This window comes from Hylobates moloch, unplaced genomic scaffold (assembly GCF_009828535.3).
Source record: "Hylobates moloch isolate HMO894 unplaced genomic scaffold, HMol_V3 SCAFFOLD_8, whole genome shotgun sequence".
NCBI lineage: Eukaryota > Metazoa > Chordata > Mammalia > Primates > Hylobatidae > Hylobates > Hylobates moloch.
In genome coordinates this window covers 62,275,072-62,301,176 of record NW_026652283.1, presented here as the reverse complement: position 1 = coordinate 62,301,176, position 26,105 = coordinate 62,275,072, and the positions used below count along the sequence as shown (strand labels likewise).

At 38.1% G+C, this 26,105-nt stretch overlaps 1 protein-coding gene across 12 annotated transcripts in view; it reads left to right on the top strand.

Annotated features, from left to right (window-relative positions):
• PRRC2C (proline rich coiled-coil 2C) overlaps positions 1-26,105 on the top strand; it is a 109,592-nt gene that overhangs the window by 67,406 nt on the left and 16,081 nt on the right. For 10 of the 12 annotated variants that reach the window (XM_032161003.2, XM_032160996.2, XM_032160998.2 and 7 more), the window contains exons 19-25: positions 5,795-6,692; positions 9,596-9,681; positions 14,795-14,983; positions 15,154-15,405; positions 16,815-16,907; positions 19,872-19,973; positions 23,484-23,685. In XM_032161003.2, coding sequence (XP_032016894.1) covers positions 5,795-6,692; positions 9,596-9,681; positions 14,795-14,983; positions 15,154-15,405; positions 16,815-16,907; positions 19,872-19,973; positions 23,484-23,685 — 1,822 coding nt within the window. The remainder of the gene's footprint in view (positions 1-5,794; positions 6,693-9,595; positions 9,682-14,794; positions 14,984-15,153; positions 15,406-16,814; positions 16,908-19,871; positions 19,974-23,483; positions 23,686-26,105) is intronic. The other 2 variants (XM_032160993.2, XM_032160999.2) reach the window with 2 other exon arrangements.

The following is a 26,105-nucleotide window of genomic DNA, read 5'->3' as shown; positions in this document are numbered from 1 at the left end:
GGCCAGCTGGCTGCTCCAAGTGCAGGGCCCGCCAAGCCCACGCGCACCCAGAACTCGCGCTGGCCCGCAAGCACCGCGTGCAGCCCCGGTTCCCGCCCAGGCCTCTCCTTCCACACCTCCCCGCAAGCTGAGGGAGCCGGCTCCGGGGAGCCAGCCCAGAAAGGGGCCCCCACAGTGCAGCGGCGGGCTGAAGGGCTCCTCAAGTGCCACCAAAGTGGGAGCCCAGAGGCACCGAGAGCGAGCGAGGCCTGTGAGGGCTGCCAGCACGCTGGCACCTCTCAGTAGCTTGATGGAGATGGCATTGAATCTGTAAATTACCTTGGGCAGTATGGCCATTTTCACGATATTGATTCTTCCTATCCATGAGCATGGAATGTTCTTCGATTTGTTTGTGTCCTCTTATTTTGTTGAGCAGTGGTTTCTAGTTCTTCTTGAAGAGGTCCTTCACATCCCTTGCAAGTTGGATTCCTAGGTATTTTATTCTCTTTGAAGCAATTGTGAATGGGAGTTCACTCGTTATTTGGCTGTTTGTCTGTTATTGGTGTATAGGAATACTTGTGATTTTCGCACATTGATTTTATATTCTGAGACTTTGCTGAAGTTGCTTATCAGCTTAAGGAGATTTTGGGCTGAGACGATGGGGTTTTCTAAATATACAATCATGTCATCTGCAAACAGGGACAGTTTGACTTCCTCTTTCCTAATTGAATATCCTTTATTTCTTTCTCTTCCCTGATTGCCCTAGCCAGAACTTCCAACACTATGTTGAATAGGAGTGATGAGAGAGGGCATCCCTGTCTTGTGCCAGTTTTCAAAGAGAATGCTTCCAGTTTTTGCCCATTCAGTATGATATTGGCTGTGGGTTTGTCATAAATAGCTCTTATTATTTTGAGATACGTTCTGTCGATACCTAGTTTATTGAGAGTTTTTAGTATGAAGGGCTGTTGAATTTTGTCAAAGGCCTTTTTTGCATCTATTGAGATAATCGTGGTTTTTGTCTTTGGTTCTGTTTATGTGATGGATTATGTTTTTTGATTTGCATATGTTGAACCAAACTTGCACCCCAAGGATGAAGCCAAGTTGATCTTGGTGGATAAGCTTTTTGATGTGCTGCTGGATTTGGTTGACCAGTATTTTATTGAGGATTTTTGCATCGATGTTCATCAGGGATGTTGGTCTAAAATTCTCTATTTTTGTTGTGTCTGCCAGGTTTTGGTATCAGGATGATGCTGGCCTCATAAAATGAGTTAGAGAGGATTCCCTCTTTTTCTGTTGATTGGAACAGTTTCAGAAGGAATGGTACCAGCTCCTCTTTGTAACTCTGGTAGAATTCAGCTGTGAATCTGTCTGGCCCTGGACTTTTTTTGGTTGGTAGGCTGTTAATTATTGCCTCAATTTCAGAGCCTGTTACTGGTCTATTCAGGGATTCAACTTCTTCCTGGTTTAGTCTTGGGAGGGTGTGTGTGTCGAGGAATTTATCCATTTCTTCTAGATTTTCCAGTTTATTTGCATAGAGGTGTTTGTAGTATTCTCTGATGGTAGTTTGTATTTCTGTGGGATCGGTGGTGATATCCCCTTTATCATTTTTTATTGAGTCTATTTGATTCTTCTCTCTTTTCTTATTAGTCTTACTAGCGGTCTATCGATTTTGTTGATCTTTTCAAAAAACCAGCTCCTGGGTTCATTAATTTTTTGAAGGGTTTTTTGTGTCTCTATTCCCTTCAGTTCTGTTCTGATTTCAGTTATTTCTTGCCTTCTGCTAGCTTTTGAATGTATTTGCCCTTGCTTCTCTAGTTCTTTTAATTGTGATGTTAGGGTATCTATTTCAGATCTTTCCTGCTTTCTCTTGTGGGCACTTAGTGCTATAAATTTCCCTCTACACACTGCTTTAAGTGTGTCCCAGAGATTCTCATATGTTGTGTCTTTGTTCTCGTTGGTTTCAAAGAACATCTTTATTTCTACCTTCATTTTGTTATTTATCCAGTAGCCATTTAGGAGCAGGTTGTTCAGTTTCCACGTAGTTGTGCGGTTTTGAGTGAGTTTCTTAATCCTGAGTTCTAATTTGATTGCACTGTGGTCTGAGAGACAGTTTGTTGTGGTTTCTGTTCTTTTACATTTGCTGAGGAATGCTTACTTCCAACTATTTGGTCAGTTTTGGAATAAGTGTGATGTGGTAGTGAGAAGAATGTATATTCTGTTGATTTAGGGTGGAGAGTTCTGTAGATGTCTATTAGGTCTGCTTGGTGCAGAGCTGAGTTCAAGTCCTGGATATCCTTGTTAACCTTCTGTCTCGTTGATCTGTCTAATGTTGGCAGTGGGGTGTTAAAGTCTCCCATTATTATTGTGTGGGAGTCTAAGTCTCTTTGTAGGTCTCCAAGGACTTGCTTAAATGAATCTGGATGCTCCTGTATTGGGTGAATATATATTTAGAATAGTTACCTCTCTTGTTGAATTGATGCCTTTACCGTTATGTAATGGCCTTCTTTGTCTCTTTTGATCTTTGTTGGTTTAAAGTCTGTTTTATCAGAGACTAGGATTGCAACCCCTGCTTTTTTTTTGTTTTCCATTTGCTTAGAAGATCTTCCTCCATCCGTTTGTTTTGAGCCTATCTCTGTCTCTGCATGTGAGATGGGTCTCCTAAATACAGCATATTGATGGGTCTTGACTCTTTACCCAATTTGCCAGTCCGTGTCTTTTTTTTTTGTTTTTTTGAGATGGAGTCTCGCTCTGTCACCCAGGCTGGAGTGCAGTGGTGCGATCTCGGCTCACTGCAAGCTCCGCCTTCTGGGTTCACGCCATTCTCCTGCCTCAGCCTCTCCGAGTAGCTGGGACTACAGGCGCCCGCCACCACGCCCGGCTAATTTTTTGTATTTTTAGTAGAGACGGAGTTTCACCATGGTCTCGATCTCCTGACCTCGTGATCCGCCCGCCTCGGCCTCCCAAAGTGCTGGGATTACAAGCGTGAGCCACCGCGCCCGGCCCAGTCCGTGTCTTTTAATTGGGGCATTTAGCCCATTTACATTTAAGGTTAATATGCGTGAATTTGATCATGTCATTATGATGTTAGCTGGTTGTTTGCCTGTTAGTTGATGCAGTTTCTTCCTAGCATCGATGGTCTTTACAATTTGGCATGTTTTTGCAGTGACTGGTACTGGTTGTTCCTTTCCATGTTTAGTGTCAGGAGCTCTTGTAAGGCAGACCTGCTTGTCTGTAAAGGATTTTATTTCTCCTTCACTTATGAAGCTTAGTTTGGCTGGATATGAAATTCTGGGTTGAAAATTCTTTTCTTTAAGAATGTTGAATATTGGCCCCCACTCTCTTCTGGCTTATAGAGTTTCTGCCGAGGGATCAACTGTTAGTCTGATGGGCTTCCCCTTGTGGGTAACCCAACCTTTCTCTCTGGCTGCCCTTAACATTTTTTCCTTCATTTCAACCTTGGTGAATCTGACAATTATGTGTCTTGGGGTTACTCTACTCGAGGAGTATCTTTGTGGTGGTCTCTGTATTTCCTGAATTTGAATGTTACCTGCCTTGCTAGGTTGGGGAAGTTCTCTTGGATAATATCCAGAAGAGTGTTTTCTAACTTGGTTCCATTCTGCCCGTCACTTTCAGGTACACCAATCAAATATAGATTTGGTCTTTTCACATAGTCCCATATTTCTTGGAGGCTTTGTTTGTTTCTTTTTACTCTTTTTTCTCTAAACTTCTCTTTTCATTTATTTGATCTTCAATCACTGATACCCTTTCTGCCACTTGATCAAATCGGCTACTGAAGCTTTGGCATGTGTCACGTAGCTCTCGTGCTATGGTTGTCAGCTCCATCAGATCATTTAAGGTCTTCTCTACACTGTTTATTCTAGTTAGCCATTCATCTAATCTTTTTTCAAGGTTTTTAGCTTCCTTGCAATGGGTTCGAACATCCTCCTTTAGCTCAGAGAAGTTTGTTATTACCAACCTTCTGAAGCCTGCTTCTGTCAACTTGCCAAAGTCATTGTCTGTCCAGCTTTGTTCCGTTGCTGGCAAGGAGCTGTGATCCTTTGGAGGAGAAGAGGTGCTCTGGTTTTTAAAATTTTCAGCTTTTCTGCTCTGGTTTCTCCCCTGCTTTGTGGTTTTATCTACCTTTGGTCTTTGATGATGGTGATCTACAGATGGGGTTTTGGTGTGGATGTCCTTTTTGTTGATGGTGATGCTATTCCTTTCTGTTTGTTAGTTTTCCTTCTAACAGCCAGGTCCCTCAGCTGCAGGTCTGTTGGAATTTGCTGGAGGTCTACTGCAGACCTGTTTGCCTGAGTATCACCAGCAGAGGCTGCAGAACAGCAAATATTGCTGCCTGATCCTTCCTCTGGAAGCTTCATCTCAGAGGGGCATCTGTCTGTATGAGGTGTCAGTCGGCCCCTACTGGGAGATGTCTCCCAGTTAGGCTACACGGGGCCAGGGACCCACTTGAGGAGACAGTCCATCTGTTCTCAGAGCTCAAACACCATGCTGGGAGAACCACTGCCCTCTTCAGAGTGGTCAGACAGGGACTTTTAACTTTGCAGAAATTTCTCCTGCCTTTTGTTCAGCTATGCCCTGCCCCTAGAGGTGGAGTCTACAGAGGCAGGCAGGCCTCATTGAAGTGCGGTGGGCTCCCCCTAGTTCAGGCTTCCCGGTTGCTTTGTTTACCTACTCAAGCCTCAGCAATGGCGGACGCCACTCCCACAGCCAGGCTGCCACCTCACAGTTCAATCTCAGACTGCTGCACTAGCAGTGAGCAAGGCTCTATGGGTGTGGGACCCGCCGAGCCAGGCGCGAGATATAATCTCCTGGTGTGCCATTTGCTAAGACCATTGGAAAAGTGCAGTATTAGGGCGGGAGTCCCGATTTTCCAGGTACAGTCTGTCATGACATCCCTTGGCTAGGAAAGGGAAATCCCCCCACCCCTTGTGCTTCCAGCGTGAGACAGCGCCCCACCCTGCTTCTGCTCACTCTCCGTGGGCTGCACCCACTGTCCAACCAGTCCCAGTGAGATGAACCAGGTACCTCATTTGGAAATGCAGAAATCACCCGTCTTCTGCATCGATCATACTGGGAGCTGCAGACTGGAGCTGTTCCTATTCTGCCGTCTTGGAATGGCAACCGCTACTTCCTCAAGACCATCTTTACTTTAACAACATTATATGCTAGGGACACCTTATTTGCCCCAAGGCAAAGTTGAGTTGATTTTAAATTATCTTGGAAAGCTAATGAACACAAATGTCACGAACCAGTAGATTTTGGATTCCTGGCCTACAAAAGTATCTATTGTAATTTATATTAGTTCATTTAAATACACAGAATGAATCAAGATAAATTATTCGTTTAATTGCCTATAACCTTTGGAACCAAATTTTCAGAAGTCATTTATTTAGAAAGGTAAAATAGTTGTGCATCTACCTTATATCATAACATACCAGCCACACTGCCCAAATTAATGTCTGTGGCAAATATATGAGTTAAGACTGTAAATCTCATTTTGTTAGCTCAGGTAGGTTTTGCTGCCAAATGAATTTACTGCAAAATTTCTTAGTTCTTGAATTTCAGAATTGTGTACCTGTATGTCAAGAATGTACAATACCTGTTTGTCTTTTGTCTCAATATTATTTTGGCTTCTCATCATTCAAAATCTTATTAGCAACCCTGACATTTTGTAGTTTGAGTACCTATTTTGAAAAGTAAAGGAGCCAAGTTAGTGGGAGTTAGTTAAAAGTTGCATTTATGAACTGTTGCTTTCAGCTGCGTTATTGACAAAAATGGTCCCTGTTAATTTTTTAAGGTCTGGAACAAAAAGAATGCAAATGAAAAAGGAAGAAGCCAGACTTCTAAGCTTCCTCCAAGATTTGCCAAAAAACAGGCTACAGGGATCCAGCAAGCACAGTCTTCAGCCTCAGTTCCACCTCTAGCTTCGGCTCCACTTCCACCTTCAACCTCAGCTTCAGTTCCAGCCTCAACCTCAGCTCCACTTCCGGCAACCTTAACTCCAATTCCAGCCCCAACCCCAGCTCCAGTTCCGGCCTCAACTTTAGCTCCAGTTCTGGCCTCAACCTCAGCTCCAGTTCCAGCCTCACCTTTAGCTCCAGTTTCGGCCTTAGCCTCAGTCTCAGCTTCAGTTCCAGCCTCTACTTCAGCTGCAGCTATAACCTCTTCTTCAGCTCCAGCCTCAGCCCCAGCTCCAACCCCCATCCTTGCCTCAGTTTCAACCCCAGCTTCTGTCCCCATTCTTGCCTCAGCCTCAATTCCCATTCTTGCTTCAGCCCTAGCACCAGCTTCAGCTCCAACGCCGGCCCCAGCAGCCTCTTCCCCAGCTGCCCCAGTCATCGCAGCACCAGCTATCCCAGCCTCAGCCCCAACTGCCTCAGTCCCACTTGCCCCTGCCTCAGCTTCAGCCCCAGCCCCCACCCCAGTCTCAGCCCCAAATCCTGCCCCACCTGCCCCAGCCCAGACTCAGGCACAGACCCACAAACCAGTCCAGAATCCACTACAGACTACATCTCAGTCTTCAAAACAGCCACCACCATCAATTAGGCTGCCTTCAGCTCAAACATCTAATGGCACAGATTATGTAGCCTCAGGAAAATCCATCCAGACCCCACAGTCACATGGCACTCTGACAGCTGAATTATGGGATAACAAGGTGGCCCCACCAGCTGTGCTGAATGATATCTCTAAGAAATGTAAGTTGCAAAAGAGAAGTGAGGGGTGGGGAATGGTATGGGAATACTGAGGTTTCTTTTCAATTTTATTTATATACTCATTAAGTGTTTTCTAGCCATCTCATTTTTTATTGTAGGAAAAAGTAATAGTGATCCTCAACTTTCTTAAAATTTTTGTTTTAAGCATGTTTAACAAGCATATTTTATGGAAATAATTTTTGTGTTGATGAGAAAATAATAGGCAATGTTTGGGAGGGACTTGTACATGCATACCTCATTTGATGGCACTTTGTAGACACTGCATTTTTAAAAATTAAAAGTTCATGGTAACTGTGTCAAGCAAGTCTTCTGGTGTCATTTTTCCAACAGCATGTGCTCATTTCATGTTCTGTGTCACATTTTGGTCATTCTTGCAATATGTCAAATTTTCATCGTTTGTCTGTTATGGTGGTCAGTTATCTTTGATATTGTAATTGTTTTGGGGTACCATGAACACCCAAATAAGATGGTGAACTTAATTGACAAATGTTTTGTGTGTTCTGACCACTCCATTGACCAGCCGTTCCCTGATCTCTACCTGTCCTGGACCTCCCTATTCTTTAAGAACACAACAGTACTGAAATTAGGCTGATTAATAACTCTCTGGTGGCCTCTAAGTGTTCAAGTGGATGGAAGAGTCACGTACATCTCACTTTAAATCAAAAGCTGGAAGTGACTAAGCTTAGTGAAGAAGGCATGGTAAAAGCCAAGATAGGTCAAAAGTTAAGTGCTACTTCAGTAATCAACACTAATGATAAGAAAGTAAAACAGTCTTATTGCTGATACAAAGTTTTAGTGGTCTGGATAGCAGGTCAATCCAGACACAACATTCCCTTAACCCAAAGCCTAATCCAAAGCAAGGCCTCTATCTCTATTCAATTCTGTGATGCCTGAGAGAGGTGAGGAAGCTGCCAAAGAAAAGTTTGAACCTAGCAGAGGTTGGTTCAGGAAGTTTAAGGAAAGCAGCCACCTCTATCACATGAAAGTGCAAGGTAAAGCAGCAAGTTATCCAGAAGATCCAAAACTGAGATAATGGATGAAGGTGGCTACATTAAATAATAAATTTTTAACATAGACAAAACAGCCTTCTATTGGAAGGAGATGCCATCTAGGCCTTTCATGGCTAGAGAGAAGTCAATGCCTGACTTAAAAGGACAGGCTGACTTTCTTGTTAGGGGCTAATATATCTGATGACTTAAAGCTGAAGCCCCTGCTCGTTTACCATGTTTGAAATCCTAGAGCCCTTAAAAATTATGCTACTCTGCCTGTACTCTAGAAAATCTACTCTGCCTGTACTCTAGAAAATCTACTCTGCCTGTACTCTAGAAATGGAACAACAAAGCCTAGATGACATCACATCTGTTTACAAAATGGCATGCCAATTTTTTTTTTTCTTTTTTGAGACAGAGTTTCACTCTTGTCACCTAGGCTGGAATACAGTGGCTCAGTCTCAGCTCACTGCAACCTCTGCCTCCCGGATTCAAGCTTCAAGCAATTCCCCTGCCTCAGCCTCCTGAGTACCTGAGACTACAGGCACACGTCACCATGCCTGGCTAATTTTATATTTTTCATAGAGACGGGGTTTTGCCATGTTGGCCAGGCTGGTCTCGAACCCCTAACTTCAGGTGATCCACCTTCCTCGGCCTCCCTAAATGCTGGGATTACAGGTGTGAGCCACCATGTCTGGCCCATACCTATTATTTTTAAGCCCACTGTTGAGACCTACTGCTCGGGGAAAAATGCTCAAAAGCTTTCCTTCAAAATATAAGCTTGTTGACAGGGCATCTAGTCACCCTAGAGTTGTGATGAAGATATACAGGAAGATTTATGTTGTTTTCATGCCTTCCAACATGACATCCATTCTGCAGCCCATGGATCAAGGAGTATTTTGACTTTCAAGTCTTGTTATTTAAGAAATACGTTTTCTAAGGCTACAGCCTCCATAGACAGTGATTCTTCTAATGGATCTGGGCAAAGAAATTTGAAAACCATGTGGAAAGGATTTACCATTCTAGACTCCTTTAAGAACATTAGTGATTCATGGGAGAATGTCAGAATATCAACATTAATAGGAGTTTGGAAGAAGTTGATTGTAACCCTCATGGATGAGTTGGAGGAATTCAAGACATCAGTGGAGGAAATAACTGACACAGAGAAAGTTGTTTCTTGTGATGGAATCTCCTGGTGAAGATGCTGTGAACATTGTTGAAATGACAGCAAGGGATCTAGAATATTACATGAACTTAGTTGATTAAACAATGGGTTTTGAGACTACTGACTCCAGTTTTGAAAGAAGTTCTACTGTATGGGTAAACAGTATCACATGCTACAGAGAATTCATGAAAGGAATAGTCAGTTGATGTTACAAACTTCATTGTTGTCTTATTTTAAGTAACTGCCACAGCCATGCTAGCTTTCAGCAAACACCATCCTAGTTAGCAGCCATCAACATCTCCACTGGCAAGATTCCACCAGCAAAAAAATTACGATTCAAAGGCTAAGATGATGATTAGCTTCCTTTTTAGCGGTAGTTTTTTTTAAAATTAAAAAGTATGTATCTTTTTTAAGACATGATGCTATTACATATTAGACTGTAGTGTAATGTAAACATAACTTTTGATATGCACTTGGAAACCAGAAAATTAGTGTGACTTGCTTTATTGCAATACTTGCTTTATTGCAGTGGTCTGGAACTGAACCCACAATGTTTCTGAAGTATGCCTGTATGTTGATACATAATAATCTTTGTAAGTCTGATTTGAAAAGTGATTGTTTTATTGCCTGGCTAGTAATAGCTAGACAATAGGAGATTAAGGAAAGGGTTAAATGGGTTAGAGATTATTAGACTCTATATCTTAATCATGTTTGTTATGGCTTCTTTCCAGTAGGTCCCATTAGTCCACCACAGCCACCTTCAGTCAGTGCATGGAATAAGCCCTTAACATCGTTTGGATCAGCTACTTCATCAGAGGTAAGAATAGGCTTTTAACAGCATTGGTGTGCTGGGTTTTCCCTAATACTTCAGTGTGGCCGGATGTGGTGGCTTACATTTGTAATCTTAGCATGGTGGGAGGATTGCTTGAGTCCAGGAGTTCAAGACCAGCCTGGGTAACATAGACCCGCCTGGGCAATGTGGGAAGACCTTGTCTCTACATACAAAACAAAAAATAGCCAGTTGTGGTGGCATGTGCTTGTAGTCCCAGCTACTCTGGAGCTGAGGTTGGACTGTCACTTGAGCCTGGGAGGTCAAGGCTACAGTAAAGTCATAACTGTGCCACTGTACTCCAGCCTAGGTGATAGAGCAAGACCCCACCTGGAAAGCAAAACAATACTTACAGCATGCCTCAGAATTAACCTAGAGGGCAATTAAAACAGATTGCTGAGCCCCATGTCCATAGTTCATGACTTATTAGGTCTGGGTTAAGGTTTGAATAAGTTCTAACAATTTCCCAAGTGATACTCTTGCTGCTACATCTTTACATTTATAAGGTGTGTCTCACTTTTAGACATTAAACACTTGTTTTCAATTTAGTCTCAAGAAAGATCTTAATGATGCAGAAAATAAAAGTGCGGTTATTGTTTTGTGGACTTTTCTCCCATGTTTCTATCTTGAAGACTTAAGTAGTATAAGTATTTAGAAACTGTTTATAGCAGATTGTTATTCTAACATAATTTCTCAAATGTGATACTGGTAAATGACTGTTGGGGGTCAGTGATTCTTCATTCATTCATTGAACGAACATTTACTAAGCACTCACAGTATTCTAGGTAGTGTTCTAACCTGTGGGCTTACAAAACTGGGACTAAAAACAGTCAAAAAGCCCTACCATCATGGGACTTCCATTGCCCTGTGAGGAGAAACCACTAATAAAAAAACATAATCGTGATCAGCACTGTGGAGAAAAACGAAGCAGGGAAGGTACATAAGGAATTTTCCAAGGTTCACGAAGACAGTTTAATATAGGGTGACCACAAAAGCCTACTTAGATAATGCTTGAGTTAAAGACTTGAAGGATATAAGAGAGTAGCTATTCAAATGCCTGAGGAAAAGAGATTCCAGATTCAGATAATAGCAAATATGAATGCCATGAGACAGGAGCACACTTGGTTTGTTTGAGGAAGTTCAGGGAAGTCCATGTGGCTGGAATGAAGTAAGAGATGGAATGAGAATAGATAAAGTTGGTGGTCACACCTGAGTAGCAGGTGGATCCTGTAGGGCCTATGGAAGAGGTAGGAAGACACTGGAGGGTTCTGAGCGAGGAGCAACAGGATCTGACTTTTAAAATTATTCTGGGTGGTCTGTGAAAAATAATCCATAGGTGGCAAGAATAGAAGTTAGGATGTTACAATAATCTAATGATGATAGCTTAAAACCTGGGAAGTGGTGTGAAAGGTCATGAGAAATAGTTGGTTTCTGAGTATTTTGAAGATTGAGCTGACAAGATTTACTAAAGTGTTAAATGGGGTATGAGAAGGGACAGAGGAGTCAAAGTTAGCTCCAAAGTTTTTGGGTTGAACAGTAGGAAATACGAGAATTTTCAGTAACTGAGATTGGACAGTTTTTGACATGTTAGATTTAAGATGCTTATTATACCTCTGAGTGGAAATGTAGATGGATATGAGTCTGTAGTCCAGAAGAGTTCATCTAGTTTGAAGATAATGAATTTGAAGTCATTAGCATATAGATGATGTTTAAAGTGATGGAATTGTGTAAGGTTACTAAGGGAGGATGAGAGTAGTTAGGAAAGAGAATCAAAAATTAAGTCTTGGGGCTTTCTGACTCCAGGAAATGTAGGAATTAGAGAAGCTAAGTGATTAGAGAAGTATCCTAAAAGTCAAGTGAAAGATAAGTTCAAAGAAGGGATAGATTAAGGGTGTCAGATGGCTGCTGGTAGGTCAAGTAATACAGGTGTTCAATTGATAGAGTTATATGATGGTCACTGATGACTTTGATAAGAATATTATTGGTGGAGTAATAGGGATGAAAGCCTGGATGAAAGAGTGAGTTTCAGAGAAAATGAAAGGAAAGATGAGTACCATTTTCTCTCTATATCTGTGGAGATTGGTTCTCACCACAATAGAAACCAAAACCCAGGGATGCTCAAGTCTCATATAAAATGAAGCAGTATTTGCATATAACCTATGCATAACCTCCCTGTGTACTTTAAATCATCTCTAGATTAATTATATACCTAATATAATGTAAATGCTATGTAAATTGTTGTTATACCATTTTAGGGAGTAATGACAAGAAAGAACCGTCTGTTCTTGTATAGTACTGACAACCATTTATAATTTTTTTCTGAATATTTTCCATCCATACTGGGTTGAATCTACAGATGTGGAACCCGCAAATAAGGAGAGCCAACTGTATAAAGAACTTGAACGTCATTTTGCTATAAAGGAGTACAGAAAAAAATGGGGCAGTAAAGAAGATATAGTTGAGATTTTAATTTTTTATTTTAATTTTTGTATAGCCTATAGGTGCTAAAAGATTTTTTTTTTCTTTAAGGAGTCTTCCTGCTACTTCTGTCTTCACTCCAGTTTTCTGACTTAGTAGGTCTAAAGTAGGCATCATCATCTGTTTTGATGTTACAGATTATTCAGAGAACGCTACAACTCAAGAGTCACTGCATTCAATATTTAAGAGTCTCAGTATAATAATTTTTCTTCTGCCTGTTGGTATTAGCATTATGATTAATCATAGAGAACATTTCAGGATTTTTCATGCTGGTGTGAAGGACAGAGTGGAAGTTTGTTTCCCAACTGCAAGATTTTTCTTCCAGGCATTCTACAAGTTTACAGTGATAAATGGGTGTTTAAACTTACCTTCAGTCAGTGGTGGAGCAAGATATTTTAGTGGTGTCTCATTTTTCTCTCATACTTTTTTCTTCATTGTCTTTGTGTTTTTATGTTTTCTGTATGGAAGATGATTTTTTGTGAATGTCATACATTATTTTGGAGTTTTTCCTCATGATGAAACTTTGTATTAGCAAAGCTGACATTTCATAGGATGGAAAGAATTCCCTAATGGACTTTTTCTTAGATTATTCTAGTGAAACAGAGCTCTTAATGATTATTTTACTTAAAGTTATCAATGTTAGTTATACCAACTAGCCTTACAAAGACCTGATATTATAATATTGTCTAAGCTTTTATCATTCTTTGTATTATGTATATTTCATAAACACTTTCGTTTCAAAGGATATAACATTCTCTAACAGTCATTAACTTGACAGTTATTTTTCTACTCATTTAAATATGTGCAAGTTCTTAACATTTTTGTATATACAGTTAATAGCCTTCACAGTCTACTTACTGCATTATTTTCTTTTCTAATACTACTGTACACTTAACACTTAACTGACTGTAGAATTTCAACATTGACTAAAGCAAAGAAATTTTTATTCTAATGTACATCAGTATTTTCCAATACATTCATGCTTTGCTTAACAACAGAGATACTTCCTGAGAAATGGGTCATTGTGTGAACATCATAGAGTCTGCTTACACAAACCTAGATGGTATAGCCTATGGCTTCTAGGCTACAAACCTATACAGCTTATTACTATACTGAATACTGTAGGCAGTTGTAACACAGTGATAAGTATTTGTGTTTCTAAGCATAGAAAAGGTACAGTAAAAATACGATATTACAATTTTATGGAACCACCCTTGTATATGTGGTCCATCATTGGCTAAACATCACCATTATATGGCACGTGACTGTATTTGAAGGTGACTATTTAGATATTAAAAATCTGAATTACATGCGTTGTTCATACTCTTGACATTATATCCTGGTAGATATAACATTAGCCTTATGTAGTAATTGACCATGCTGGGTTTAGGAATGCCAAAAATGACATGGAGTAGTGATTCAATTATTAAAACAAGCTTTAGTTGAATTTTGACCCTAGTTTTGCTTATGTTTGTCTTTTCATGAAAAGATTAGTTGTAACAAAGCCCTAGGTCACCTAACCTGCTTGTCTGTTTCTACAACTGTTCCCCATACCTGCTATGCTTCAGCCTCACTGACCTTTTTTTGTTCTTGACCTTTACCGTAGGTATGTGGTCTCCCTAAACTCTTTCCACTGATCTTGTCTTCTAGATTCAATGTCAGTGTGTCCTCTTCAGGGGCTTTCTCTGTCTACCAGTCTAGTAGCTGGTCTCTGAACCCTATTTTGCTTTTGCAGATTCCTTATCTGACTTTTTAGTTCTTTATTTGCTTCACCTGCTAGAATGCAAATTGTGCAATTAGATTGATTAGCACAAAGAAGATGCTCAACAAATTAGCTGGGTTTGTTTGTTTGTTTTTGAGACAGGTCTCGCTTTGTCACCCAGGCTGGAGTGCAGTGGCGCAACCTAGGCTTACTGCAACTTCCATCTCCCAGGTTCAAGCGATTCTCCTGCATCGGCCTCCTGAGTAGCTGCGATTACAGGCACACGCCACCACGCCCTGCTGATTTTTGTATTTTTAGTAGAGACAGAGTTTCACCATGTTGGTCAGGCTGGTCTCAAACTCCTGACCTCATGATCCGCCCACCTAGGCCTCCCAGAGTGCTGGGATTACAGGCATGAGCCACCATGCCTGGCCCAAATTAACTGTTTAATTGGTGGATTGATTGCTTAGATGTTTGCTCTGTGTTACCAATAACAAAGTTTTTATTATATTTCTTAAATTTCATTTTCAAAGCAGACTTCTGAGAAGCAGGTGACACTTATTACTGTCTTTTATTTCCAGTTTATTCATCTGTTTGTTGGTAGTGGTGTCTTTGTGTGTTGCTTTTACGTTTGTTTTAAATGAGGAAACAACTTGAAGCTGTGCTTTGCCCATGATCACACTCATGAGAGCCAGGACTTTAAAAACTTAAGTCTTGTGCTAGTTTCATTTTATCAGTTATTTTCTAGTACAGATAAATAACAGTTAAGAGAAAATTCTCCTAAAATATAATTAATGTCAGTCTCAGTTAATATGTAGATTGCCTTAAACCTTCTATTGTACTTAAACTATATAGTGCTTCATAAATCAGTCACATCAGAACTATGCTTTGCAAGCAAGTTTTAAAATATTCTTTTACTAGGGAGCGAAGAATGGTCAAGAAAGTGGACTCGAAATTGGAACTGACACAATTCAGTTTGGTGCTCCAGCTTCAAATGGAAATGAAAATGAAGTTGTTCCTGTGCTTTCGGAAAAATCTGCTGACAAAATACCTGAACCAAAAGAACAGCGGCAGAAGCAGCCACGAGCAGGACCTATCAAAGCCCAGAAGGTAAATATACTTTATAATCCAGATAAAATTTTATGAAGGCCACTGACATGAAGAGCAAATAATAGTTTTAAAAGTGAACTTAATTTTAATGAATATCTTTGATCATGATGCAATGATGAAAGATACTCATTTATCATAAACATAGTTTTATCATAAACATTTGACTTTAGCTTCCAGATTTGAGTCCAGTAGAAAACAAAGAACACAAACCTGGTCCCATTGGAAAGGAACGTTCATTAAAAAATAGAAAAGTAAAAGATGCCCAACAGGTGGAGCCAGAAGGACAAGAGAAACCAAGCCCAGCTACAGTCAGAAGCACAGATCCTGTCACGACAAAGGAAACTAAAGCAGTCTCAGAAATGTCTACTGAAATAGGAACAATGATCTCAGTATCATCTGCAGAATATGTAACTAATGCAAAGGTAAGCCACATGTAGGGATTACCAGTTCAGTAGATGCAAGCCATGTCTAAAATGAACAGGAAGAAAAGCAACAGTCTGCTTTTTTTTTTTTTTTCCTGCTGAGGCATAAAACTCTATAGTTTATTTCTGCAAAGAAGATTTTGTTTCATGATTTATGTATGTAATCTAAGGAAGTTCTTTATAGCAAATTATATTTCTTTTTGAGGAAATTTACTCTAAATTCTGGACTATTTGAGTAGCTTAAAGTGAAAAACATCTATACAAAATCAGAATACTTTGAAAGATGGCTCTATATCACTTTTAATATAAATAGAATTACAGTAGAGCTTTATCTTGCCCACTGGTGACATTCTAAAGTCAGGAAATAAGGCAGACTTTTAGTAACTCCAGTATAGCCATTTTTTTTTTCATAGTTGGAACAGATTACTGTTTCTTTGGTTGAACACTAGAGGCTGTTGACTCACATTTAGGGGCCACATTGAATGAAACGTGTATCTAAAAATACTCATTAAGACAAGATATGTTGATTGACCATGGGAACAGACACTTGTGGGAATAGCAAACATATCTGCCATTTTATGTTGACTCCGGGACATAAACTCTGAGAAAAAAGTTACATGCAATTTTTTATATTATCTGAATATTATTCTCTTTTTAATTGCCATACAACTGAATTCATATAAGTAATAGCTTATGTGGTCCTACTCTGCCATATTTCAAAATGAGATTTGTGACAGGAAACAAGGAGTGTACCCTAAAACCTAAGTAATTGCATCAACTAAGATCTTGGTAATTGATAGTAAGCTATAGAATGAATGTGGGAAGCACATGAAAGGTTCTTTTAATAACCTACAGAAATAAATATTTGGTACTGTTGACAGTCTCCTAGTACTAAATGTACAAGAATGCAGCAGTAGTTGAAATGCTATCATTTTGATCGTGAGTCCATGTTGTATTACTCCATTGTTAGTTGATTGAGTGAGTTGAGTCTTAAAGTCTACTCTCTCCTCCTGCTTTCTTCCAGAACAACTTTATAACTATTAGGCTATCATTAGAAAGTGAGCAATTTGGCCAGGCGTGGTGGCTCATGCCAGTAATCTCAGCACTTCGGTGGGCTGAGGCAGGCAGATCATTTAAGGCCAGGAGTTCGAGACCAGCCTGGCCAACATGGTGAAACCCCATCTCTACTAAAAATACAAAAATTAATGGCATGGTGGCGCACGCCTGTAATCCCAGCTACTTCAGTGACTGAGGCACAAGAATCACTTGAGCCTGGAAGGCAGAGGTTGCAGTGAGCTGAGATCATGCCACTGTGCTCCAGCCTGCATGATAGCAAGACTCAAAAAAAAGAAGAAGTGAGCAATTAATTCAGTTTCAAATGTATTTTTTTTTCTATTACTACTTCACAGGAGTCTGTAACAGACTATACTACACCCTCTTCTTCTCTGCCTAACACTGTGGCTACTAATAATACAAAGATGGAGGATACTTTGGTTAATAATGTAAGTAATCAGTTTGAGATGTGGCAAGTTTGCATTGGAACCTGGCTATTATTATCAAGCACATTATTTCATGTTTTATTTACTGTAGTGATCAATATTTAACTCAGGGAAAGAGTTGATAGTAAATTTGTGTTTAGGAGTACTGTAATATAATTAGCAAAAATAGTCAAAGCTGAGTTTTTTATTTTTCCTCTGAAAGCCATCTGCTTTCCATTTAAGATGAAGGTTTGTGGTGCATAGGCTTGGTTTCATGTAAATACTAATCTTATTAACCTGGTATTGGTAAGAAGTTTTTTTAGCTCTCACATTTACAAATTTAACATGAACGGTTGGTGATTTTGTTCTTATATAAAACTTTTTTATGATTCAGTGAAACCAAACTTATTTAAGATGACTAAAATTAGAATTAAAAGACAACTATAGAATTCCCAAAGAATCAAGTATGTCTTTAAAAAAGAAAAAATACCAACGTGTTAATAACATTCTTGTTGTGTAGATTGAGCTATATTGTATTGTATACATAAGTACGCCAAACACTCTGATATACTCTAATATAAGGTGATGTTAAGTCATGTTGTAACTTAGGACCTAGTTTTCCAGAGCAACCATGTTACTAATATAATTCAAGGTTGTGTTAAAAGTCTGTACAGTTCATCATTTTGCTTAGCTCACTGACTGATAGATGAAAAATTGTTAGCCCAGAAACATTAGATAGCATGCGATAGTTATACAGTGTCATTTGTTTAGAAGAACATTTTAAAAGTTACTTGCATGGTCCTTATTTTGGAGAGCAGGTATGATGGAAATTTGGTTAGTGCTCTCTGTTTTAAATATAGCCGTCTATAATAAGTAAAGGCTATCAGACTAAAATGTTGATCATCCTTTTTTAAAAAAAAATCCTTTACAGATAAATATTTAAAGGTCTGTCACAAAGAGCTTTAACTATCATTTTGAGTTATAAAAATCTTTATTATCTTCTTACTTTTTTTCTATGCTTTCTATTCTTCCCTCTAGCATCAAGTATATGGAATTTTAGAAAGGTGAGCTGCATTAGGGGTCACTTAATCCAATTTTTGTAGTTCAGCTGAAGGACTGTACTAAATATGTAGCTGAGAAAAGGAATAGAAAGGAGTGAGTCACATATTTTTTCTTGGTGTTGAGAGCTCTGAGGAGCTGATTAATGTGATTTGTTCAACTTTCCTCCCACCCACCCCCCACTTTTATGAAAGTGGTTTAAATATATATATATATTTTTTTTTCTTTTTTTTTTAACTCCTTATACCTCCTGTGAAAAATAATGGAAGACTTGGGAAGGAGGAAAAGACTTCCTTTCAGTTTAAGTGCTGTGATATCACTGTCTAGATTATGAAATATTCAATCAGTAAGATCTCAATAAAGTTTAATTACACTGTGTCTTTTCTCATATTTAAAAAATATAGAATATTTCTACGATAGTGGTTTTTAAAGTATGTGATGCTTTTTGCGAAACTACCCTCTGAAAATATGATTTATAAAATATATAAAACAAATAAGAAAAAAAGTATTATTCTCAGAACCCTTAAAATTCATTGAAAATATCCAGACGAGCATTTTGATGGTTTCTGTGTGATCTATAAGGCTAATTAATGGAGTGACTTATATACTGATAACTACTGGAGGCAAGAGGCCCAGCCTCATATATAGGTGAATAGTCTGCATGCAGTTGTTAACAGTGTAGCCAGGGTATATTTGAAATCAGAAGGATCAGTTTGGGTCAGGGAGCATTATAAATGGTCATCAGTTTGAAAGGATTTCACGGTGTTGCTTACTTGTGCCAAGTGTGTTGGTGATTCTGAACTCAATGTAGAGTTAAAAACAAATGTCCTACATGGGAAAAAATTTAGAACCTCTTGAGATGTCCTTTTTTCTTTCACTTGTCTGTTTGGGGGTTCCATTTTTCACATAGAACTTTTGTCTTTTTTAATTATACTTGAAAATGGCTTATTTCTCTTATTGGGGCTTAATATACTTTTTTTATGGTCTTAACTGATACATGTTGGTTAGTATTACTCAGTAGTACAATCATCTTGTATCTTGAATGTCTTGAAGATTAAATGCAAGTGGCCTTTTGGATTATCATAGCACAGCTGCTTTCAACATGTATGAAAGAATCTCCATTAGGTAGTCCATAGTATCACAAAGTGATTATCTTAAAACTCTCAAGCATCCCAGTTATTTTTCCTGAACAACTGAATGAACTATCCAAAATGTAATACATAATAAAGTCCCAAGATCCAGAGATAAAGGCAGTGAGTTTCTAATATCTTAAAGTTTCTAACAATATTTGCCATAATTATTACTATAGCAGAACAGTTTTATTGTAATGAGGTGGTGCTAATAGTCCATACTTTCTTCCCAAGATTACTTTTGTTCTTGAATCTTGTTATAAAAAAGTTAACCATATTGCAGGAAAGAGATTAATTTTTTATATTTTTGCTGTCATGTTAAATACTTCTGGTGGAACCTGTAGATGCCCCGTATATGGTGAAGGTTTTATTCCTTAGAGCTTTGCTACGCGGTATGCAGCCTGTAGACCAGCACCATCAGCATCACCTGGCAACTTGTTTGAAACCCAGCATTTCAGGCCTTAACATAGACCAACTGAATCAAAATCTGATTTTTATCAGCATCCTCAGGTGATTTATGTACATATTAAAATATGAGAAGCACTGCCTTCTGAGTATACACCTTATATCTGGTGCAGACTCTCTTTCTGCCAACTTAACGTATAAAAAGGCAGATAATAATTTCCCTTCAGAAGTTTTATCTGAGATATCCTTAATTACCAACTACTATAAACACAATGTGACTCTTAAGTAATCACATATTTCTGTTAGCTCTGATGAAAAATAAACACTACCCTTAGAACACCTTAGCATTGTAGACACATAGTTAGATTGTGATATGTGTTGCCTACCTTTTCAGGTGCCCCTGCCCAACACCCTTCCCCTCCCTAAGAGGGAGACTATACAACAGAGCTCCAGCCTAACTTCAGTTCCTCCCACTACTTTCAGCCTCACCTTCAAGGTATGTACAACATCCATCTCTAAGAGTCCTTAATTGTTGCATGCAAGGGGACATAAGTTACAATATTCGTGTGGTATTTTTACTAGATTTATGTGGTAAGCAACAATACTAAGCTGAGGAAATAGAGTGCTGTCAAATTATACCTTACAGTTTTATTAGCTTCTGATACCACTAAGTGGTGATGTGATATCCTCATATTTAAAGTGAGGCCTATTATGCTTGTGAATTTTGTCTTAAAAATACAGGATAGTATTTTTCCATGTTTGTGTTAAGTTCCTCCCAGAGATCATAATAATTTTTGGATATATGGGTTTGTATACAAAAAATACAATCTTATTATTTCATGTTTTTGTGATTGTTACCAAAATATTAAGTACTGATAATAGTAAGAATGTTGTTTGTCTTTCCTGTAAGTTATGTGTGAATTGAATGAACACTGTATGATTATTTTATGGGAAGATAATTGACAAGTATGCTTTATAGATGACGTCAGAAGATTTTCAGTTGATTGTTTTTGGATAATTATTTAATAAGAGGGCAAAAGAGATTCAGCGCTTTTGGATGTCAAAATGTTTTGGCCTTTTTTTTTAATCTCCTATTGTAATTTTGAGCTATGTTAATGATTTTTTACAGTTGTATTGTTTGAGAGTATTTTAAATCAATTCATCTTTGGAATAGTCAGTAGTTTTAAAAAGTGCAAACATGGAATTAAAGGAGGTTTTTTTTTAATTTTTTAATTTTTTTTTTTAAATAGAGATGGGGTTTTGCCATGTTGCCCAGGTTGGTCTTGAACTCTGGGCTCCAGCAATCCACCTGCCTCAGCCTTCCAAAGTATTGGAATTACAGGTGTGAACCACCACACCTGGCCAAGGGAAGATTTTTTTAAGTCTATTTATCTCATTGGTGTTCTTTGTTCATAATCCAGGGAAGTTCTTAATCTCTAATATAGTAGGGCATCCTGATGTTGCACTGGTTGACAATCTCTTTGATGATCTTCAGTTGGGGGGTCACAGGAACTTTGTTGTTTTACAATGTGGCCAATATTCATTTTGGACTCATATTACTTTTGTTCCCTTATCTTCTCCCCTCTCTGCCCAACTTCTTTGTAAGAGGCTTAACAAATATAAGTTTGAGATCATAAAATTTTATAAGACAACAGCTTCTGCTTTGTGCCATCTCTGTCTTTGCCCAGTCTTTACTGTTTACTGCCAGTTCTTGTTCAGCCTTTTCTGTTGTCTTTCGGCTTGAATGACTGTCTCAATCTGTGTTCCTTACTTAGTCTTACTTTTATGGTTTTTATCATTATACTAGCAAGGTAATAATCTAATTTCACATAAGCAAATATAATGTCATCTTTAATTATTTTTAGGCCAGTATTTATTTCTTTAAAATACCTATTCAACTTTGCCTTTCACTTATGTTTTTAACATTTCAAGAAGAAATATACACATTGAGAATCAAATTTAAGTCAAATTACATTAGCTTAAAACTTCTGATTTCTTTATTTTTACTTCCTCTGCCATCTCCTTTTTATTGGAGTAATACATAAAGCATAGAAAAGTTATATTACACAGTAAATTCTTACTTCTTATCAGTGGGTTCATGGAAACTGCAACTTTAAGCAAAACTGTGTGATGGATCCATGACGACATTAAGTTTTTATGGACATCATTGACAAAATATGAAAAAAATGAGTAATGGTTAACTAACTGTACTTTTAGTTTCACTGAATTTCCAAAAATAAAAACTTTATATTTCTGCTTAAGGAATGAAATCAAGTCAAACTTGTGGCCTGTATGCATATATGTGGCCTATATATTATGTAAGTTTGATTAGCTATAACTTAATTTATATGTTCTCAGTAAAACAAAATTGGCATGAAATACATTGTACTCTGTCAACTTGCCCTAAACCACAAAATCTCAGCTGGTACAGGTAAATTACATTATAGCTTACTTCCTAAATTCCCCCAAGACTTTTATTTTAAAATAAAACACATTTGAAATCAACCAGGTGATTTTGAGAAAAAGAAAAGATTTCAGATTTTTCTCAAATATAAAAGTGTTATATATTTTAAATATCTAATGATAACAATTAGTCTTAAGAAAAGGTTAAATTATGAATAGTGTGTTTTTAAAGGAAGGCAGGGTAAAATATGTACTATTTCTCAAAATACTTTTTTTGTTTGTTTTGTTTTGTTTTGTTTTTTGAGTTGGAGCCTCATTCTGTTGCCCAGGCTGGAGTGCAGTGGTGCGATCTTGGCTCACTGCAACCTGTGCCTCCTGGGTTCACGCAATTCTCCTGCCTCAGCCTCCCGAGTAGCTGGATTTACAGGCTCACACCACACTCGGCTAAATTTTTTTGTATTTTTAGTAGAGGCGGGGTTTCACTATGTTGGCCAGACTGGTCTCGAACTCCTCACCTCGTGACCCGCCTGCCTCAGCCTCTCAAAGTGCTGGGATTACAGGCATGAGCCACCGCACCCGGCCTCTATCTCTCAAAATTCTTATAACCAAAATAAAATTTTAGAAATTGATACTTTAAGGACCCACAAAGTTCCTAACAGTGATATTAAATATGTTACTTGAAAAAGTTTCTCTCTCGTAAGTCATTGCAGCTGGATCTTATAGATTATGTTGGATATATACTGCATATGAAATTTTAATATTAAACTTACAAAATATCAATTTATGTTTATTAGTGTTTAATTATAATATAAATATTGGGTTGAATTAAATGTTTTCAAAATAAATATATAATCTATTTGTATTTACTTTTTAAAATGTAGCTACTAGAAAATTTAAAATTACATATTTGATTTGCATTTACATATGTATCTGTTGAAAACTACTGAATAGTGCTGCTCTACATTGAAATAAGGCCATTTTCTGCCATTTAAGAAACTAGGAGAAGAAAATACAGCTGAAACCAGGGGTCATAAATGCAAATGGTTACATCTGGTGGTACATGAAATGCTTGAGATCTGGATGTGAAACAAAAGCGTTTCTATTGCACCCAAGCCTAAAACCTATCTTGTTACCTTGCCTTTTAAAACACTGAGCATGAAGCACCCAACCAAAAGATGCCTGCCATTTGCCATTTAAGAAGCGTTGGAGTAAAAAGAAAGAATGGAGAGAATGGATATTTACTGGGGAAGGCCTTTCCTTATTCACTGGTAGGGATAAGGGCTCATATTTAAATGATATAGGAGCTGTGACTTTAAAGTACACTGACTTGTTTTCTAAAACCATCAACAAGTTCTCTGTAGAAACATAATTAAGCCCCACTCTTACACTCTCAATTTGAGTAATGGAGCAGAGATAAAGAGGCAAATGGAAAGTCTGAAATCCCTAGGGTCCTAGGGTCTTAGATTTTCTTTAAATATCTTTGTGTGTGTGTGGTTTTTGAAAGATTGTATTTGGCACTTAAATACTGATACATGTATATATGTATGTATATTCTGTATTAACATCATTTTTTTTACTATAAAAAATGTCTGTTTTATTGCAGATGGAGTCTGCACGCAAAGCATGGGAGAATTCTCCAAATGTAAGGGAAAAGGGGTCTCCAGTAACTTCCACAGCACCTCCAATTGCAACTGGAGTCAGCAGTAGTGCCAGTGGACCAAGCACTGCTAATTACAATTCGTTCTCAAGTGCATCCATGCCCCAGATTCCTGTTGCTTCAGTCACTCCTACAACATCACTATCAGGTAGAACTTTTTTGTTCTGTTTCTTTAAATATCTTACATTATTTAAAACTTTTTATGATCTTTTCTTGTTTACTATCCCTAGCCCTCCCAAAAAAGTAATACTCAAATCTTCCCACCTCAGCCTCCCAAAGTGCTAGGATTACAGGCATGAGCCACCACACCTGGCAGTAATTGCTTTTTAAAATGTCATTTTCCTGTGGTCCCAGCTACTCGGAGAGGCTGAGGCAGGAGAATGGCTTGAACCCGGGAGGCGGAGCTTGCAGTGAGCCGAGATTGCGCCACTGCACTCCAGCCTGGGCGACAGAGCGAGACTCCGTCTCAAAAAAAAAAAAAAAAAAAAAAGAAATGTCATTTTCCTCTAAATTTTTCTAGGAAGTTCACCTTTTGATTGTCATTTTTTATGTATATACAACTAACTAGATCAGCTCAAAAATAACAGTATCACACCTCTTTTAAATGTTTCACAATCTGTATCTAATTTGAAGGTGCTATTGGCCTAAACCTATTGGGATAACATATTTTCTGGTAAAGACTTAGGGATGGAGAATTTTCAGCCTCTGCTATTTGAGTGATGTAATTCATTGGATTTGGCTTTAGTTTGGTTTGGTTTTTGTTTTATTTTGTTTTTTAGGAGAGTCCTTTGGTGCCCAAAGTTAGAAGGTGTTTTTCTTGCACTTTTTCCTTAGATTTTCTTAAATTTTTACTAGTGTGTAATCTTTTCATTGAACTATCTCATTATTTGGAGGCCTTACGGTTCTTAAAGAAACACAGATGTTTCCAAAGTGCTTGACTGTAGAAAAGTACACCCGTTTCCTTTTACCATATGTAGAACCAAGTCTCTTCTGTTGAAAAAATAAAATTTAATTTCAAGCTTTCTCAGTATTATCTGCTTCCAAAGCAGTAGGAAGCTCCTTTCCAGTGATATAAATTACTTTGACTGGTTCTCATTCAATATTGCTTTTCAGTATTCCAGCCCACCGTGCTATTTTTAGGTATCAAAAAGCTGGTCTTAGGTTTATACAAGTTATTTTGATACTGTCTGTAATCAGAAGTATGTATTAACACAAACTCCCGAGATTCTATGCTGCATTAACATTTTAAATCAAACTGTGTTCCAACTATATTTCTTTTCACTTTAAAACCCTTCCTAGCATTCCTCCACCACTCATTTGCCAAGGCATCTTCACTTATGTTTACTAGACTAGCTTGAGCCCCAGTCTACTTTGGGATGGGGGGTTAGTGAAAGTGGTGTAAAGGAAACAGGAGAGTATGGTAGGAAGATCTGGAAATAATGGTTCCTAGTTCTTTCTTTGGAACCCAACTAACCCGTTTCCCCAGGTCTAGATTTCCTCCATTCTGCTTGACTAGGGTAATTTTTTTAACAAGGCCCTTATTGCCTATTCATCCTACTGGTAGATGATTCACTAGAAGGATAGAAGCACTTGAATTTTGGTCCACTCTCAGATGGAACGTCATCTGAAGATAATGACAACTATACATTACTTTTTAATCAAATACCAGCATCAACATTTTGGGCCAGTAATACAGTCATAATAGCTCACTAATCAATAAAACTAATTGACCCTAACACCTAAGTTTTATAATTCTATTTACTTATTAAGTAGTTTATTTAATTTGTTTTAAAGTATTACTGTATACCAGGTGGTTTTGTTTTGGTTTTGTTTGTTTTTTGGAGTTTTGTTTTTTGTTGTTTTTTAAGAGATGATGTCTTGCTCTGTCGCTCAGGCTGGAGTGCGGCAACGTCATCACTGTTCACTGCAGCCTCAAACTCCTGGGTTCAAGCAGTCATTCCATCTCAGCCTCCCAAGTAGCTGCAACTACAGGCACCACCATGCCCAACTAATTTTTTAATTTTGTGTAGAGACAGGATCTTACAGTGTTTCCTAGGCTGGTCTTATACTCCTGGCCTCAACATGTGCCAGTTTTTGCAGGAGAGAGAAATCCAGCCTTAAGTTTATGTGACATTTTAGGACCAGTTGACATCTTTCAAGGCCTATGTATATTCATAATTATTTCTAAGGTATAGCACTTTTCTCTTTTGTGTCGTTGTATCTATGGTCATAAGTGAATGAAGCTCTTGATTATATATCCTATTCTTCTTTGTGATGATTAAAAAACAAATCGTTTCTGGCTAAACTATAGCAGTTATATAGGCTCTCAGCCTCATTTTATGAATTTTGTGTTTTGTTTCTTTCTTGTTTTAATTTTCTGTTGTTTATTGTTCCATATTTTCTTGTCATATTTGCATTTGGTGATAATCACTCTTTTCTTTTATAAGCTACCTCATCTGCTTTTGGCCTGAAGCAGTATATAAGTATGTGATGGGTAGAAACATTAATTTTGCAGTTTCTGGTTGGTACTGTGAACAATAGCAACACTTTTAAATATGTTCTGTTTTC